Here is a 17,365-nt window from a genome sequence, read left to right as displayed (position 1 = left end):
TATTTTCGTCAAGCTCGGTCAACAACAGAATGGTACTTGATAGAATGATTTCAAATCATGTCATTGCTTTATAGAATTCTATCTGTAATTCTAGAATATTGTATACAATGCTGTTGAATAGTCAGCATGTCACGAAATTAAAGTTCCTTCATAATATACGTTCCAAATGGAAAAAAAACTCTGAAATATTATTTCCACAGGAATAAATATTACAGTATATGACCCTAACGGAATTAATTATATATTATAGAACATTTGTCCCAACAAAAAGCTATAAGAATTTAAAGGAGTTACCAATCAATCAATCTAGGCAAGATTTGAATTGATACTCAATTAAATGTTCATTTTCGATACTAATTAATGTATGAGAACATCGTCTTTCTAATCGATGAAAGAGATTAATTCCAGCATCATTGATGCCGCATAACATCATTCACTATTTTGTTCAATTTATCTTTCAGAAGGCCTTTTTAATAATGATTGAACAGTCTACATGTTCAAGGAATTCGACATTGGATGGATTTTATATTGAGAGAAAAGTTAAGCAATCATTTCCGCATATGCAGTGAGGGAACGGGAAAAAAATCATAGTTTCTACAAACCACACAACATATTTTGAAACTTCAGGCATTCACGCCTTCTTACCCCATATGAAATATAGACGGTATCCACGCGGTTGCTTTTAACCAATCATATTCCTAGAAATGCATAGATGGTTAGATAATTACAATTATTCATCCTAGGCCTCTTTCCCCATTGTTTCATGTTTTCTACCTTTTATCGTTTTTCTATATTGGAGATATCTATTTCCACTATTATGCAAATATGATATACAGACATTATACTTTAAAACATGCATATAAATGAACTCATAGTAAAATATTAAATTTAAACATTGAACCGTCGACGAAATGCAAGGTTCACATGTATAATTTACAGAATTTTGAATTTAATTTGATTGCGTTGAAAATTTACGATAAAAAAAACATAAAAAAAAAAAATAACTACACTAACCTGTATGGCCTTCCTTTTGTGCTTAGCTCTAGGTGCAATTTCCTATATCTTAATAGTCAATCTAAACAAGGTTTTTTTAAATTTCAGTTTCAATGACTGTCAACCACATATGGTGTAAATGTTCTATAAATATTGAACTCATTACATTAAACCACGATTAAAGTAGAATACAATAACCAGTTGCCTAGTAAATGCTTCCCTAGCAGTTAGTCAATTAGCTGAGCAGAACCGAGTCAACCATATTAATGTATATAAAATTGAACACTTTCTTCATTTGATTTGGAATAAGAAGAATTACGGTTATTGGAAAATGAGCTAATGTATGATCTTAACTGTCACCTAATCTGTATTAGATTGAAAAGATACTATTTCCGAAGCAAATATTTTAATACATTTCTGACAGTTTTGTTTAAACGCTTAATTCGGTACCCTGGAAATGAAAGATACGTTTTTAATTTACTTTTTGTTTTGTATGTTTAAGTTAATAGAGCTAAAGTTTGCAACATTTCTAAATATTCATATCTAAATGTCATTCAGACGAATCAAAAACTGCAGACGAAAGATATTTTCACAAAATATTGCAAATTAAAACAAAATCTATCAGATATTACACAAGTTATCGACAGGAGAATCAGTTTGTTAATTTGCAATTTAATTTTTGTCTCCATTAAACAGAATCAGACAAGATCATAGTAAATGCCGACGCCAGCTTTATTAACACATACAACCAAAATATATCTAGAGAGCAATTAGTATATTATATTCATCCTTCAACAATCATATACAAGTGAGTATACAATTTGTCAGAAATCGACTTAAAAATGTTAAATGCGGAACTTAAATGTATATTCCATAGCAAAATCAGAAAAAGAGGAAAAATAGCAATGTCATTTTCAGTATTATGAATATCTATCGAAAAGATAACCAGCAGCAAATTCCAAAAAACTTCTTGCATATTCTATATATATATATAAGAAATCAAAGCATGAAAAATAATAATAAGTTAGAAATGTGAAGTTACCCACATGTTCTACAGAATGGTCTTAGTATTGAATGTTTCGGAACCGTTAACCAAATTCTGATATATGTGATGATTTTCCCCTAATCTTAAACTTATAATCATTCAACAAAATGGCAAACATCATTCAAGTAAACAAATAATGATCTATTAATTTATCAAAATGCAAATTTGTATTATTAACAATACCTGTATTGGGATACTATAAGCCGACAATAATACACACATCGATTACATTATAACCAAATTGTATGACCCCCTCTGGTATGTATCAACAAAGTGTATACATGTCATACGATACCTTTTATAAATAACTGATATGTATTGTAAATATGCATTGTTTGCAATAAATGCACAGTCTGTGATGGACAAGTCATGCATGTAAATTGTTTTACATGTTTAGTATTGTAAATTGTAGAATATTTGTAAATATGCCAAACCAGATCGATTCCATCAATTCTTTATGATACAGTATGCTATCTGAATGATTTCTGAATAGTATGAAATGTTATTATATTCAAATGAAAGTATAAACAACCCCTTCCGCAGAAAAGGGTGGACCATACTGTTAAGCCCTATCTGTCCGTATATATTCATCCTATTAAATTTTTGGCGTATTTTTTTCTAGAGAACTTCCTAAAATGTGTTCGGCGTGATTTTCCGTTTGAGGCGGTTTCAGTTTCACCGCTCATCAACATCCTGTTTATTAGTATTTTATATATATTAACAACACATAAATGAATATGCATGAAGTTTTGTTCGCATTTTTTCAAGGGAACTACATTGTACATGTATGCATAATTGTTTTCTAAAAGGCTGTCTGACAGTATGATATTCCTGGTTACGAAATATCAGATGCAATGCTCATCAACTACCGATAACATTTATAATCTTAACATAACAGCCATATATGGCATATTCGTCGCGTTTTTCTAGGAAACTACAAATAATGGTTTCCTGAAATTAGTTATAAGAGTTCTGGTCATCATGGTAATTGAGAAATATGGTCCGAGACCACAATTATTTCCTAGTGCATTTCTTTTAGAACATAAATGAAAATAAAAAAAAAATTCCACCTGTGCTTTCTCAAAGAAACTTTTACAGTGTGTTGTACTACTTTTAGGACAAATTATATCAAAATTATAGAAAACTTCATCGTCTCCAACTCAAAATATGGACAATTTTATGTTTAGGGCGTCTTGAAATCTTTTGACAGCATCCGAAGTGCTAATTTAAAACCTTTTTCAGCTGGACCAAATCACTACTTTCCTTTAAAATTCTGGACCAAAATTTTTTTACAGTGTAATTTCATGCCCCTACTTGCAATTTGAGGCATTAAACATTTAAGAATTGAATGCTTCTTTTTGTAAATTTATTGGGGTGTAAAAGCGTTGACCGAAGTACATTTTGTATGAAGCGCGGAAGCGCTTCATTCTAAAAATGTACGCACGGTCAACGCTTTTACAACCCTATAAAGTTACAAAAAGAAGCATTCAATACTTATAATTACATTTTTTAGCTATAATCATGAAAACACGAATTTTATATATTTTATTATTTAATTCACCTGTGCACTTTATTGGTGGAGCACGTGTTATCATGAGTGAAAAGTTGTATTGAGCAATGCAACTGCTTACGGAATAACACGTGATGTGCAGTTAGCCAATCAAAATAAAATATTATAATGAAACATCTAATGTAATTATGGAAAAATAAATTTGGAAGGGGTATAAAAATTAATGGCAAGTAACCCACTGTCAACACTAGGGACTATAACAACGAAAATCAAGGGACGACAATTGTGGTCTCGGACCATAAACCTTGTAAGAAAGTTCCAGATCCATCAATCATGAACTTATTGTGTACCGAACATTCATATTTACCTTCTAACAAATACAGGTCATGCATGAAATTTAGTCGTATTTTTCTACGGAACTACATATAAGGTTTTGCTATCAGACTTCGTGTGAACATGTTTCACGTGTTTTATATATTTTTCCTTTTTTTTTTAGATAAATTGTCTTCAACTTTCTGTTGATAAAATACTTAATGTGGATTTATCATTATTGAGCAATAGCTCACAGTTTCGCTTGCACAAATAATTTTAACAGTTTTAAAAAATTGCTCACACGAAAGTTGAAGTTCCATTCAACCATCGCTTTCGTTTAGAGAGGACAAAGAGTAAGACTTCACTGATTAACATTGAAAGAGGACAGAACAGTATTGACCAAAACGAGTAAACGTGTAAACAATCGGACAAAAGTTAATATATATAAACACATGCAAATGCATATCTAAAACAATAAAGGTCAGACAAGACTACAATAAAAATACAGCAGTCAAATAAAAAACATCAAAGTAGAGACGAGCCAAGTTAATCGGGACTATTTTCGTTTTGTATATTACAAGCATTGCACTGGGAGAAGAGACAAAATGAACCACGGGGTCACTAAGCTTAGTAAGTGTCTGACACTGATGCTGTTTAGTGATCCTTTAATTAACCTTTGCCCACACGACCATACATGTATATGGTCGTGGAGGAGTATTCTTTTGTTATCAAGCGTAGCGGATCATTATTTATTCATTCTCCTTGTAAAGGCAAAGAAAAAAAAAGTTATATTGTGCACACCAAATTAATATAATAATTGGAAACAGAAACTACAAGTAAAAAAAACATTTTTTTTTCTTTTATAAATCGAAGAAATAAAATTACTGGATTTCTCAGTCCGTGATAGAGCATTTACACACATGCTTAGGACATCTCCATTGGCTGAATGGTATTCGAAATGTGAGGCTCATTGCGTTTAAAAAACGTTGCAGCAAAATTTCCTCGCGGAAAACAAAATTATGCCTCTTTATCATTCCTTTTCCAGAAAAAAATACTGTTCTATGCAATACATAAATGCCACTAACAATTAACCATCATACAACTATTATCAATGATATAGTATCATCGTTTTAGATGAGGTAGAATAATCTGAAGAGTGAGATACTCCCACTACGCTGTTGAATTCTTTAAAATAAATACAACAGATATGTATATGATCGTGCTTTGTTAATACAGTTTTGTAATTGTGATTTAAATATGATATATGATAGCTATTTACCTTGAATAAAAACTAGATCATCAACGTAGGAACCCATTGTTGTCATATAAAAATGTTTTTGTTTCTTTCTTAAAGATCAATCCTAATTATCACCCTTTAACACGTGAAGCTTCAGGAATAGACCTACTTTTTTAACTTGTACAAGTTCATTGCTACGGAATACTAACTATAGAACTGTGAAAATTATCAGCTTTCTGGTACATATACTTATCTGGACAATTTTGTTTTACATATTTATTTCAGCAAAACACGAGTACACTGAATCTATTTTTGTATCATTTGCATAATTATAAAGATATATGAAGATGTGGTATGAGTGCCAATGAGACAACTCTTCATCCAAGTCACAATTTATAAAAGTACACCATTAAATTTAAGGTCAAAGTACTGTCTTCAACACGGAGTCTTGGCTCACAACGAACAGCAAGGTATAAAAGCTCCTATAAGAACACGTGTATTACGATTCAAACGAGAAAAACAACAGTTTAATCTTTATAAAAAACTAGAAACGAGAAACACTTTTGAACCACGTCAACAAACGACAACTATAATGAAAATCAGATTTTATTAAAAGTGATATTTTTTTTTGAAAACGAAACGTATGATGTTTTAATAAGTAATGACATTATATGAAAGGAATTTATTTCCTTACTCATAATACCCCCTAAAATTTAAGAAATCCGTTCTGGTTGGATGGTGACCTTTTTGTCTAAAGAAAGCTCTAGCAGTAGATTTAGAGAGTCCTGTAATCCCGTTTTGCTAAATTGGAACCATAGAATCCAGAGGGAGGGAGAGTAAAACTCTTTGACACATTTCCCATTTCCATTCTCAATTTTATCATAGATTGAAAATAAACTGATAATGCCATGGCTAAAAAATATAAATACAAACAGACAAATAATAGTACACCTGACACAACATAGAAAACTAAAAACTAAGCGGCACAAACCCCTACAAAAACTGGGGTGATCTCAGGTGCTCCGGAAGGGTAAGCAGATCCTGCTCTACATGTGGCACCCGTCGTGTTACTTACAGTGGAGATCAGTTCTAACCTCTCATAAATTCTGTCAGAATCTGTCAGGAGAACTGTTCTAGAACAGTATGTAGAACTGTCAGCCTGACACCTTTTAGTCAGTTCTAGGTTAGAACTGTTCTAGCTAGAACTGATTTGGTCAGTTCTACCTAGAACTGATTTGGACAGTTCTACCCTAGAACAGTTTTAGACAGTTCTAGCTAGAACTGACCAAATCTTTGGTCAGTTCTACTTCTAGAACAGTTCTACGGTTATAATTGATTTCAAATTCTACGGCTAGAATTGATTTATAAATTCTACGGCCAGAATTAATTTATAAATTCTACGGCTAAAATTGACTTATAAATTCTACGGCTAGAATTGATTTATCAGTTTTAAGAAATATTTGTCTTAATATAAAGGCTTCGGCAAAATAGCGATTAATATTATATAGAGTTTTGCTATTTTGCCGGTTTTATTTCAGATGTATAATCGGCAAGAGAACATGTTTAACCCCGCCATATTCTGCATGTATGTGCCTGTTCCAAGTCAGGAGCCCGTAATTCAGTGATTTTCTTTGGTTGATGTGTAACATAAAATATTTCCCGTTTTTCTTTCATTTTTTTGTACATAAATAAGGCCGTTAATTAGTATTATAGGGGGAGGGGGGGGTTATTATTTGAATTGTTTTACATTTGTTATTCTGGGAGTCAGGATGGCTCGTTATCACATGACAAAATTATCTGACCTCATTAACCAAATGTAATATCTGTTTACGAGTAGTTTTCATACCTCGGACGGACCTGTTTAACAAAAATCTTTTGACCACATCAATCTAAACTGACATTATTTGCTCTTTCTTTCTGCAAATCTATATAGCTGCACACGGTACTTCAGTTTTAATTTTAGGTCAAGAGGGACTGTACTATACAAGTTACAGCAATATTGGAAAACAATTCTGTTCGCATCAATTTATAGTGCCAGCATGCAGGTGCAGATCCAGCCATTTAAAAAAAAGGGGGGGGGGGTCCAACTATATGTTCCCATTCAAATCCATTCATCCTAAAAAAAGGGGGTTCCAACTCCTGAACCCCCACCCTTGATCTGCCAATGAGCATGTCCTCTTTTTATTCAAAATATTGAATCATAAACAAATATCAGTAGTTTTCATACTTCAGACTGAGTCGTATAATAAAATCTTTTGACCGCATCAACCAAAACTTACCATATTTGCTTTTTTTTTTATGTTAATCTAAATAGCTGCACAGTAATTCAGTTATAATTTTAGGTCAAGAGGGACTGTAGTGTATAAATAACTACAATATTGGAAATCAATGACCACAATTTTTTTTCTCGCATCAATTGAGAGTGCCAGCATTTCCTATTTTTATTCAAAATATCGCATCAGAAACAAATATCAGTAGTTTTCATACCTCAGACTGACAGTAACATGTAATCATGTAACAAAATTATTTGTCTGCATCAATCAAAACTGACCATATTTGACAGCATCAACCAAAACTGACCATATTTGACCGCATCAACCAAAACTGACCATATTTGCTCTTTTTTTATGTAACTCTTATAGTCGCATAGTAAATCTGTAATATTTTAATGTAAGGATGGATTGTAAAATCATGAAAATACAAATGATAGAAATATTGGAACACAATGCTACCTAATTTCATTTGCATCAATTTAGAATGCCAGCATGTCCTCTTTTTATTCGAAATATTGCATCATAAACAAATATCAGTAGTTTTCATAACTCAGACTGACTGGTATAACAAAAAAATTTGTCCGCATCAACCAAAACTGACCATATTTGCACTTTATTATGTACATGATGTCAATCTTAATAGCCGCAAAGTAAATCACCTATATTTTTATATCAGGATGGATTGTTTAATATAAATGAAAGCAATATTGGAAAATAAAATTATGCTCACATCAGTTTATAGTGCCAGCATGTCCTCTTTTTCATCAAAATTTTGAATCGTAAACTAATTTCAGTAGTTTTGATATCTCAGACTGACTCATGAATATAACAAAATTATTTGTCCGCATCAACCAAAACTGACCATATTTGACAGCATCAACCAAAACTGACCATATGTGACAGCATCAACCAAAACTGACCATAATTACACTTTGTTATGTAAATCTTAATATATATATAGCCGCATACTAAATCACTTATAGTAATACATATTACGATGGATTGTATAATTCAAATGACAGCAATATCAATGAATATGGAACACATTGGCTACAAAAACATTTCCACATCAATTTAGAATATCAGCAAGTCATTCAAGTCCTTTTTTTATTCAAAATATTGAATTGTAAACAAATTTCAGTGGTTTCGATATATCAGACTGAGTGAGAGTTGTTTTAACAAAATTATTTGACCGCATCAACCAAAACTGAACTTATTTACACTTTATCATGTAAATATACATGTATAATTATGGCCTCATTGTAAACATGGTAAACCAATATTATTTCTATGTGAGGACGGATCGTATGATAAAAATGACACCAACTTTGAAACACAATACACCTTATCGCTAATCCTGGCTGACCCGGCCTCTTGAACTTTTGAAGCATACAACAATGACTTTTCCATTGTGGCGTTAGATATTTTGTTTTATGACGTCAAAATTTTACGGGAACCTGTGTGATATCCAGTAATGGCAGACAAATAGCGACAAGGTGTATTTATACCATATCTAAGAATTTAGCGCGCCGTTATTTCCTCTCTGTATCCATAATAATGAACCATCATTAAACATGCTAAAGTGACTTTTAAACATGTTTAAGTCAGTAGTTTGTGATGGTTTTTTTTAAAAACAAAACTATTTAATGGCATCATCCAACACTCACATGATTGATTCATATACTTTATTTTAAAAATAAAATAAAAAGTACATGTATGGGAAGTTCTCTTCTTGGAATAGTATACTGTTAATATAATTTGAAGAAGGCAAAGAAAAATGCATGATTTTGTTTGTAGCCGAACGTCCAGGGGCAAATGTTTCATTCATGTTCAGATCCAGTATATTTTTCTGAGTTGTAGACTCCCAGATATCATTTATAATCGTTATGGATAAGTCTGGCTAAATTGACGAGATGGTGCAAATGTATATTATATAGTTTTTTTACGTTGTACAACACTTTTTTCATTAATATCCCATAATTCATCCACTGTACAATTTTCGTTTGAACATTTGTCAAAACAGAATCTTAAATGCATGTAAATCCAAGGCAAACAAGGTAAATTACGATTAAAATTCCATGAATTAAATGCAGAGTTTTATTTAGAAGAGACTGTTAAAAACGGGGAACGAAGAAACGTAAACAATGATGTTTCCGTATGCAATCTTATAAAAATATTTCTCCGATGAGTTGGATAACCTTCTATTCACTTCGATATTTGTACATGTAACGTAATAAAAGTCGTTTGATCAGTATGACAGTAAAACATATAGAAAATCTGCTATTTAATATATAGCAAAGTAATTGGAAGTGATTTATTTCTTCTAAATTCTAAAGTGCCCTTACTGCAGTGACGTCATTTAGAACTGTTCTACAGTCCTGACTGATTTAGTCAGTTCTGCTGACAGTTCTACGGTTAGAAGTGATTTGGACAGTTATACCTAGAACTGATTTAGACAGTTCTACCCTAGAACTGATCCTGACAGTTCTACCTAGAACTGATTTAGTCAGTTCTACCTAGAACTGATTCTGACAGTTCTGCTTAGAACAGTTCTAGGGTAGAACTGTTCTAGGTAGAACTGTTCTAGGACAGGTTAGAACAGTTCTATGACAGAATATTCTGACAGTTCTAATGAGAGGTTAGAAGTGATCTCCACTGTATGTTACTTATGTTATTACAAATCCAGTAAATAGTCTTAATCGGTAGGTCACATTCGGGAAAAGGGAAGAGTTTGTAGTTACGACATAAGGAACATATCCGATATCATCCGTGAAACGGTTATTCTATAACGGTCAACTAACTAGGATGGCGTCCGTAAAAATCTTCCGATAGGCCGACATGACTGATTTTCCCTTGAATGGTAATTTTATTCAATTTTGCAGTTTTGCCTACATCTTGTAGATAGAGAGAACATGTTTTAAAAGTATCAAGAATGATTATCAAACTAAGATCTACAAATAAGTAAAAAGGCGAAATAAGTCAATTCCTTATAAAGGTTAAATGGGGACTAATGACAAATTAAGGATTTTTGCTAATATTGTAAAATCTGTAATAAATGAATAAAGCGAAACTAAAAAAAGGTCAATACGATCCGGCAAAAAAATATGAAGAAACCAAGGGGATGTGCAAAACTCAATAACTCAAGAAAAACCTTACAACACTTCGCACAAGATACCGTGAAATAGTATTTCAATATGCATGGGTCAATCCACTTCATACAAAATGTGTTGTGCCTTAATCCTAATGTAAACCGATTGTTTTCTTCATTTTTGCTATCATCTTAAGTTAGAAAAAAAAAAATAGATGGATTGTTAGAAAAATGTTCCAGTAGAAACTACATGTATCATGTTTGTTAACGGATCAAAATTTCTGATATCATTAATAATCTAAGTTTTGATGAAATCCAATTAGAGATTTCATAGAAGTTTTTGTACGCCGACGATGGACTATCATTATGAATCACTTTAAAATGATGACAGCTTTTCTTTGGTCTATTTAAGCTAAAAACGTCAATTCGAAGATTAATTAGAAATATCTTGAAATAAAAAAGCAACCTTTAAGCCAAGTCTACACTGCACAAAAATATGTAGCAAATTAAAGACGGAAAGTAATTGATTCGAACGAAAAAAAAGTGTTAGTGAAAAAAAAGTATTTATATAATTAAAAGCACAAAAACAAGAAAATCGTACTTCGTTCAATAACAGCAGCACTCGCATGAATTATTTTTAATTTTTTGTTTAAGTATTGTCAATACTTGTTATTCAATACACCAAACCAATTACAAGCTTTTGAAAGAAAAAGGGGAAAACAATTATTTAAAACCATAAGCAGTATTTCAATGCTTCTTGTCGTAAAATATGATTAACATATTAAAATGTTTATGTTTCGACATTTTATGTCGGATTATTTTTTTTCAAAAATTAAATCACAAATTAAATGTTTGTGAAAAGTATGAAAACAAAGTATTTGACACGATTTTCTAAGTGAATATTTATACGTTGAATTAGATGAGAATATGCTAGTATTTTGTTTATTGCAATAATAACAAATGTTCATATGAATAATGATATACAGTTCCATGGAACTTACATTATACAAGTAAGAAGCCTATCAAATACACAAACCCAATAATAAACAAACATGTGAATATAAAGAAATTTTAAGTCAAATAAATCAAACTAAAATCAATATCACAGAGGAAATATACATCATGTGATAACGATCGTGATTTCCTAAGATAACTCCACTAATAATCGACGTCCTTGAATCACAATATATTTTTTTTAATTTGATTTACAGATTTATTTTAAAACATTATATCAGACGACTACAAAACATATCTTCGTCGTGTACATGGAGAACAGGATACTAGTATGTAGATTGTGTACGTATAAATGTAGGAATTTGAACCGAAATGGTCACGCTGAAAGGCGATGGTTTGATCATAGAGTGTTTTTGTCATGCTGAATTGCGATGGTGGTATTGTTTCACTATCTTGTTGTTTGCTTCGCCAAAGTGCGATGGACTAAATAATTTATATTTCCTATAGTTTTCATAAAATAACCCGTTAATAAACCTGACATTGACCCTGTCAGTGATATAAACTGGTCGTTATAGAAGGAGAGACAAAGGAAGTAATCGTTTTATTTAAAAAATAAATCTCTATAAGAAAATGGCGCATTCGTGTACCTTATTGTCTGAGAAAACGACACACTTCCAGCTTATTGTGTTTAAACTATCGGTACAGACGTAAACAAAATGTTTATGCTAGGATTTGTGGCGGCAAAATGGTGCAAACGGGTACATTGCAACTACCCGGGTGTTTAAAAAGACTATGTTATTTAAGCTTCTTAAAATGTAGCCTTTAACTATATAATAGGCACAACTTCAGGGTAATATAAATAAACTGGACTTGATTCTTATTGCTACTATGAATTAGGTTATATTTCATTTATTTATTTTATTTTATAATATTTATTTTGATATGATCATATGAATAAACGATTAAATCAAAAGCAAAACATATTAACAAAAGGTTTATTTAGATGTTTGTTCATAAAATTATATTTAATTCTTTACTGTTGATTCATATAATTAAACTGTTCTCCAAGAGCTCCTTAAAGTAATTATCTCAAGATTTGTTTGCTTCCTTTCTGTACCCATGTCTAAGGTTCTTCATTATATTAATGCAACATTTTAGCCCTTATAGTTATAGTACTTAAGGAGATAGACCTAGGTTAACGGAAATAACTCTTAAAATCATCAGTACGTTTGTGTCAGCCATTTTCATAAATATGTTCTAAGCTTCTTGGATATATAGATTATTTCCAATCTGTTTCAGGTAAATGCTTAAAATTCATTGACGAAACTTGACTTTTACAAACGCATCACTGATTTAAAGAGTTATTACCCTTAACCTAGGTCTACCTCCTTAAGAAAAAGTAATATTTGGGGGTATCGCATGCAGTTGTCGTCAGGTACAACAAGATAACAGCTTTTATTATTGCCATTTTATAAAATTAAAGACAACTAGATTTTTCTTTAATACACAGGTGTTGTCATGAAATGAAAGGTTATAGTACGATTAATAAAGCAAATTATCCCTCACAGAGTATTAATTGTACTCGCAATACTGTTCGATATACATATATTTCGCGTGCCATATATATGTTTAATGTCATATTTGTCTCAGAATGTACACATTTGAATAGCAAATTACATCATATAACATACAAGTAGAATACAATTACCTTCTTCAAAGACAGAATCAACTCCAAAATCATCGGAATCCATAATTAAATTTCCACTGAAATCACCTTTTTTTTCTCGAGCAATGAAGATAATTTCGTAAACCAAAGTACAAAGGTAAAGAGAAAGTTCTTCAATTTGAGCTATGGAAACATAGTATGTTGTTCTGAGCACTTTTAAATGTTACTATTAACAATTTGGCATACAGTTAAAATTTGCACTAACATCACACTTATATCAAGAAAATTAGTTTTGCTGTTGAAAGTTTCAAACAATCAATTTGTTTAACAGGTGATTGTAAATAGCATATCCAGAACAAACTAAGAATTCTAGTTGGGACCAACAGTTCATGTGTAAGTCCCAGGTTCAAGTCCCTAAAACTTTTATCTTTTATATATTTCTCTTGAATTTATTTAACTCATATCCGCTTGACATATTACGAAATTCTGCTTTCTAATTGTTGTTTTAAATTCTTAATCTAAGTTACAATCAATTGATATCAAGAATGTAAAACAGACTTTTAAATACTTTGAAAAATTAATGGCTAATGTACTGGGGGCAAAATATTCATCTTGAAATTATTATATATTTGTAAACTACTGTTGCCAAGGATTTATATAGTACTATATAAAGCCTTGTTATTACATACTTACTTAGACTTGTTAAAGATCAATTTATCCTTTAGTTTTCTTATTCAAAACTGATTGTGATATACATTCATTTTGTATGATATTGGTAATCATTAAATACTCTTATATAATATTGCATGTATATCATACAGACTTATGAAAAAGATAATTTATTAAAATTATTTATCAAACATAACATTTGGCGTGGATTAAGGCGCTTATTTTATATGTGAAATGATCGAACGTACATGTATACGAGCTTTATCGATTCTAGTCATTTTAGCTAGGTTCACACTGCCGATCAAGCCAAATGACATGATCGGTAGACTGGTCTGACTCAATCGACAAGAATGTTCGGGATAGTCTACCTTGCTCGTCATCGATCTGACATTCTACCCGAGAGTTTTTGACATGTCAAAAACATTTGAGTAAGGATCGAGAAGCAAGTCACTCGAGAAGAGATCGAGAATTCGTCGAGTAGCGGTCGAATTGATCGGAATAGGATCGTGAAGAAATCGAGTTTGGTCGGAATACAAAAAATTTACCGATCAGTACTCGATTATTTCGACCTGTGCTCGACTACTGTCCGATCAATTCCAGATTAACTCGATCAATGTCCGATCGCTTCCAGATCACTGAGACTTCCATATTTATTTTGTCCCAGACAAACTCGACCAATACCCGATCCCTTCGCGACCACATTCGACCACTCTTCGATCTCTACTCGGCCATACTCGAGAACACATGACTGCTACACGATTCTCTAAAAGTGTGTGCTGATCTGATTAACTTTCATAACTCCGCTTCCGCAAAAAAATATTGGCAACATTTTTTCAACTGTACAAAAATTCCACCATGTACAGTACGTGTCTTTACTTTTGCAAGGAGAGGTGACAGTTGTAAACAGTTTCGGAAAGGTATCACTCCAGGGGATTAAAATTCTACTTTCTCATTTTGTTTTGGGGAAATATGTGACGATTTTGGTCTCTTTTTGCAATATTTTTTAGCAAATAGGTTGTTGCCATTCAGCAAAAAGAAAATGAATATCTTTAACCATTACTGGATATCAAATTTATGAAAAATACTGATTACATACCTATGCACATATATGACACAAACAGTACGCTTTATTTGTGAGAAAGCAAGGAAAAGGGGATGGTAAAGTTTATGTATATTGCTATCTAACATAAGTACTAATCCAGTGAAAGATCTTATTTTATGGTGTCATTTAAAAAAAAGCAAGAAAACTACCATTACATATCAGTGTCCACTATGATGAAGTTTTTATAAGCATTGTGTTCCTCTTTGTTGAGTTAATGCAAGCTAGTCTCCCATACTGCCCACACAGTGGTCGTCGTTTTAATATTAATCTGTCTCTTACCATCTTGCCCACAATCCAATTGCTTTATTTCTATGTAGATATTTTAAATGTATGATTTTACTCGGACCTTCTACTGAGTATGACCAAATAAACAGAGAATGTGTCCATGGGACACTGATAATGCCCCAGCTAGCATAAATAACATTTTATAAAAGGTCATTTTTCAAGAACGACTAACCCAAATTCGCATTTGAACTGTATTTTATGGTAATAAGCATTGTGTATAGGGCGTTTCATAAAATTAGGTTGAGGCAAAATAAAATTATAGAACGGAAACTTATATTGTTTGTACGTACGTACGTACGGACGGACAAAGGTAACACTGAATGCCCACTCCGAAGCGGCGGGGAATAAAAATTTCGGACGTTTTTATACTCAAATTGTGCATACCCGACCAATTCCCGATTATCCCTACGACCCATATACGATCAGGTCGATCTACTCTGGTCGAGATCAGACTGAGATCGTGAATATTTGATTTGGTCTAGCTAGTCGAGTAAAGATCGTGTAAAGATCGGCAGTGTGAACCTAGCTTTAGCTTGACATATGGTGACTGTATTGCAAGCGTAGATGAGGGTACACAATACAAAGATTTGGATTAGCCTAGAAAGCTGGACTGAGCGTAGGTAACATTACCGTTGCTATCAACATCTTGCATTAAATTTCAGTTTCCGCCGAGGATGTGATACGCAACAGCAGAATTGCTGTTATAACATTGCTTGACTGAATTCAAGCCTAAACATATGTTTACATTCTTCTTTTGTACGTGTTCAGTGATTCAAACATAAATATTTCAACGTTTTACAAAGACCGTGACGTATTAAAATAGCTAGTTATTACTATTGTCAACTTTTCCTAGACCCAATCGGTTCTAAGCCTAGCATACTAAATTGATACCGTTTTATGACAGCTTTATTTTGTTGAACAAAGTTACTCATCGTACATTTGTAGCAACGTAATTGAAACATGTTAAGAGTCGTCAGTTACAAGAAAAATCATTTGTGTGGCTGTTTGTAGACCTGGTTCTCCTTTCTTGTTATATTCTAAAGTAATTATATCAAGAAGTCAGGTTATATAAACTTTTAAGAAATATATATAAGAAGATGTGGTTTGAGTGTTAATGAGATAACTATCCATCCATTGGTGGATGAGAGGTCTAAATACAGTTATAACCTACTGTATCACAAGTGTTGTGAGTTTTAATCTTGCATGTGGCAGGTGCATTCAACTCCAAACAAAATTATTTAAAATTACCATTTTTTTTTTTGCCAAAATGTCGTTGGTTCTCTCTACATATGGGCATATAAATATTTGTTACTTCAGTAATTCATATAGTATCATTTTGTAAAAGAAATTCATAGTATCATTTAAAAAAGAAATTCATAGTATCATTTGTAAAAGAAATTCATAGTATCATTTGTAAAAGAAATTCATAGTATCTTCATAGTATCATTTGTAAAAGAAATTTATAGTATCTTCATAGTATCATTTGTAAAAGAAATTTATAGTATCTTCATAGTATCATTTGTAAAAGAAATTCATAGTATCTTCATAGTATCATTTGTAAAAGAAATTTATAGTATCTTCATAGTATCATTTGTAAAAGAAATTCATAGTATCTTCATAGTATCATTTGTAAAAGAAATTCATAGTATCATTGGTAAAAGAATCTTTACAAAATGCAATCTTTTTTATTATAATTTAACTTTTAATAAGTTATCATACTCATCTACTGATTTCATTTACAAATCCAAACTAATGTTTGAGAACCAAGGGATTCGTATAATAGAACACATAAATCACATTTGATGTGTCAAAGTTGGCAAGAATATACACAGTGTTATGAAATACCAAGTGAAAACACATAAAAATTAGTGAAAGGCTATAAGTGGAAATTGATAGAGATAATCAATAATATTGTCTATGTATTTTCCAATCCTATATTTATTTTAAGAGTTATTTATTGGCCTTTTAGTATCAGCAATGTAAATTAAGATAATTCAATTAAGGTTGTAACCAGAAAACGAGAGGAAAACATACTATTGAGGTGATACTAATGAAGGCCAAAATAATAATAAAAGTTACAGGGAAACATACAACACCATGGATCCCGTCACAAAAACATATAAAAAAGAAAATACAACATACAACACCATGGATCCCGTCAAAAAAAAAAAAAAAAAAAAATAGAAAAGAAAATACAAATACTTAAAAATACACAGAAAACAAAATATTTA

The 17,365-nt window shown here is 31.6% G+C and overlaps 1 protein-coding gene across 3 annotated transcripts in view; it reads right to left on the bottom strand.

Moving 5' to 3' along the window:
- Positions 1-17,365, bottom strand: part of LOC143066243 (pleckstrin homology domain-containing family G member 7-like) — a 113,067-nt gene that overhangs the window by 74,285 nt on the left and 21,417 nt on the right. The window contains exon 1 of one of the 3 annotated variants that reach the window (XM_076239244.1): positions 13,121-13,517. The exons of the other annotated variants lie outside the window; for them this stretch is intronic. Coding sequence (XP_076095359.1) covers positions 13,121-13,163 — 43 coding nt within the window. The 5' untranslated portion in view covers positions 13,164-13,517. Of the gene's footprint in view, positions 1-13,120; positions 13,518-17,365 lie in introns of those variants that run through there. 3 annotated transcript variants of the gene reach the window in all.

This window comes from Mytilus galloprovincialis, chromosome 1 (assembly GCF_965363235.1).
Source record: "Mytilus galloprovincialis chromosome 1, xbMytGall1.hap1.1, whole genome shotgun sequence".
NCBI lineage: Eukaryota > Metazoa > Mollusca > Bivalvia > Mytilida > Mytilidae > Mytilus > Mytilus galloprovincialis.
The sequence above is the reverse complement of the archived record's forward strand: the minus strand, read 5'-3'. Positions and strand labels throughout refer to the sequence as shown.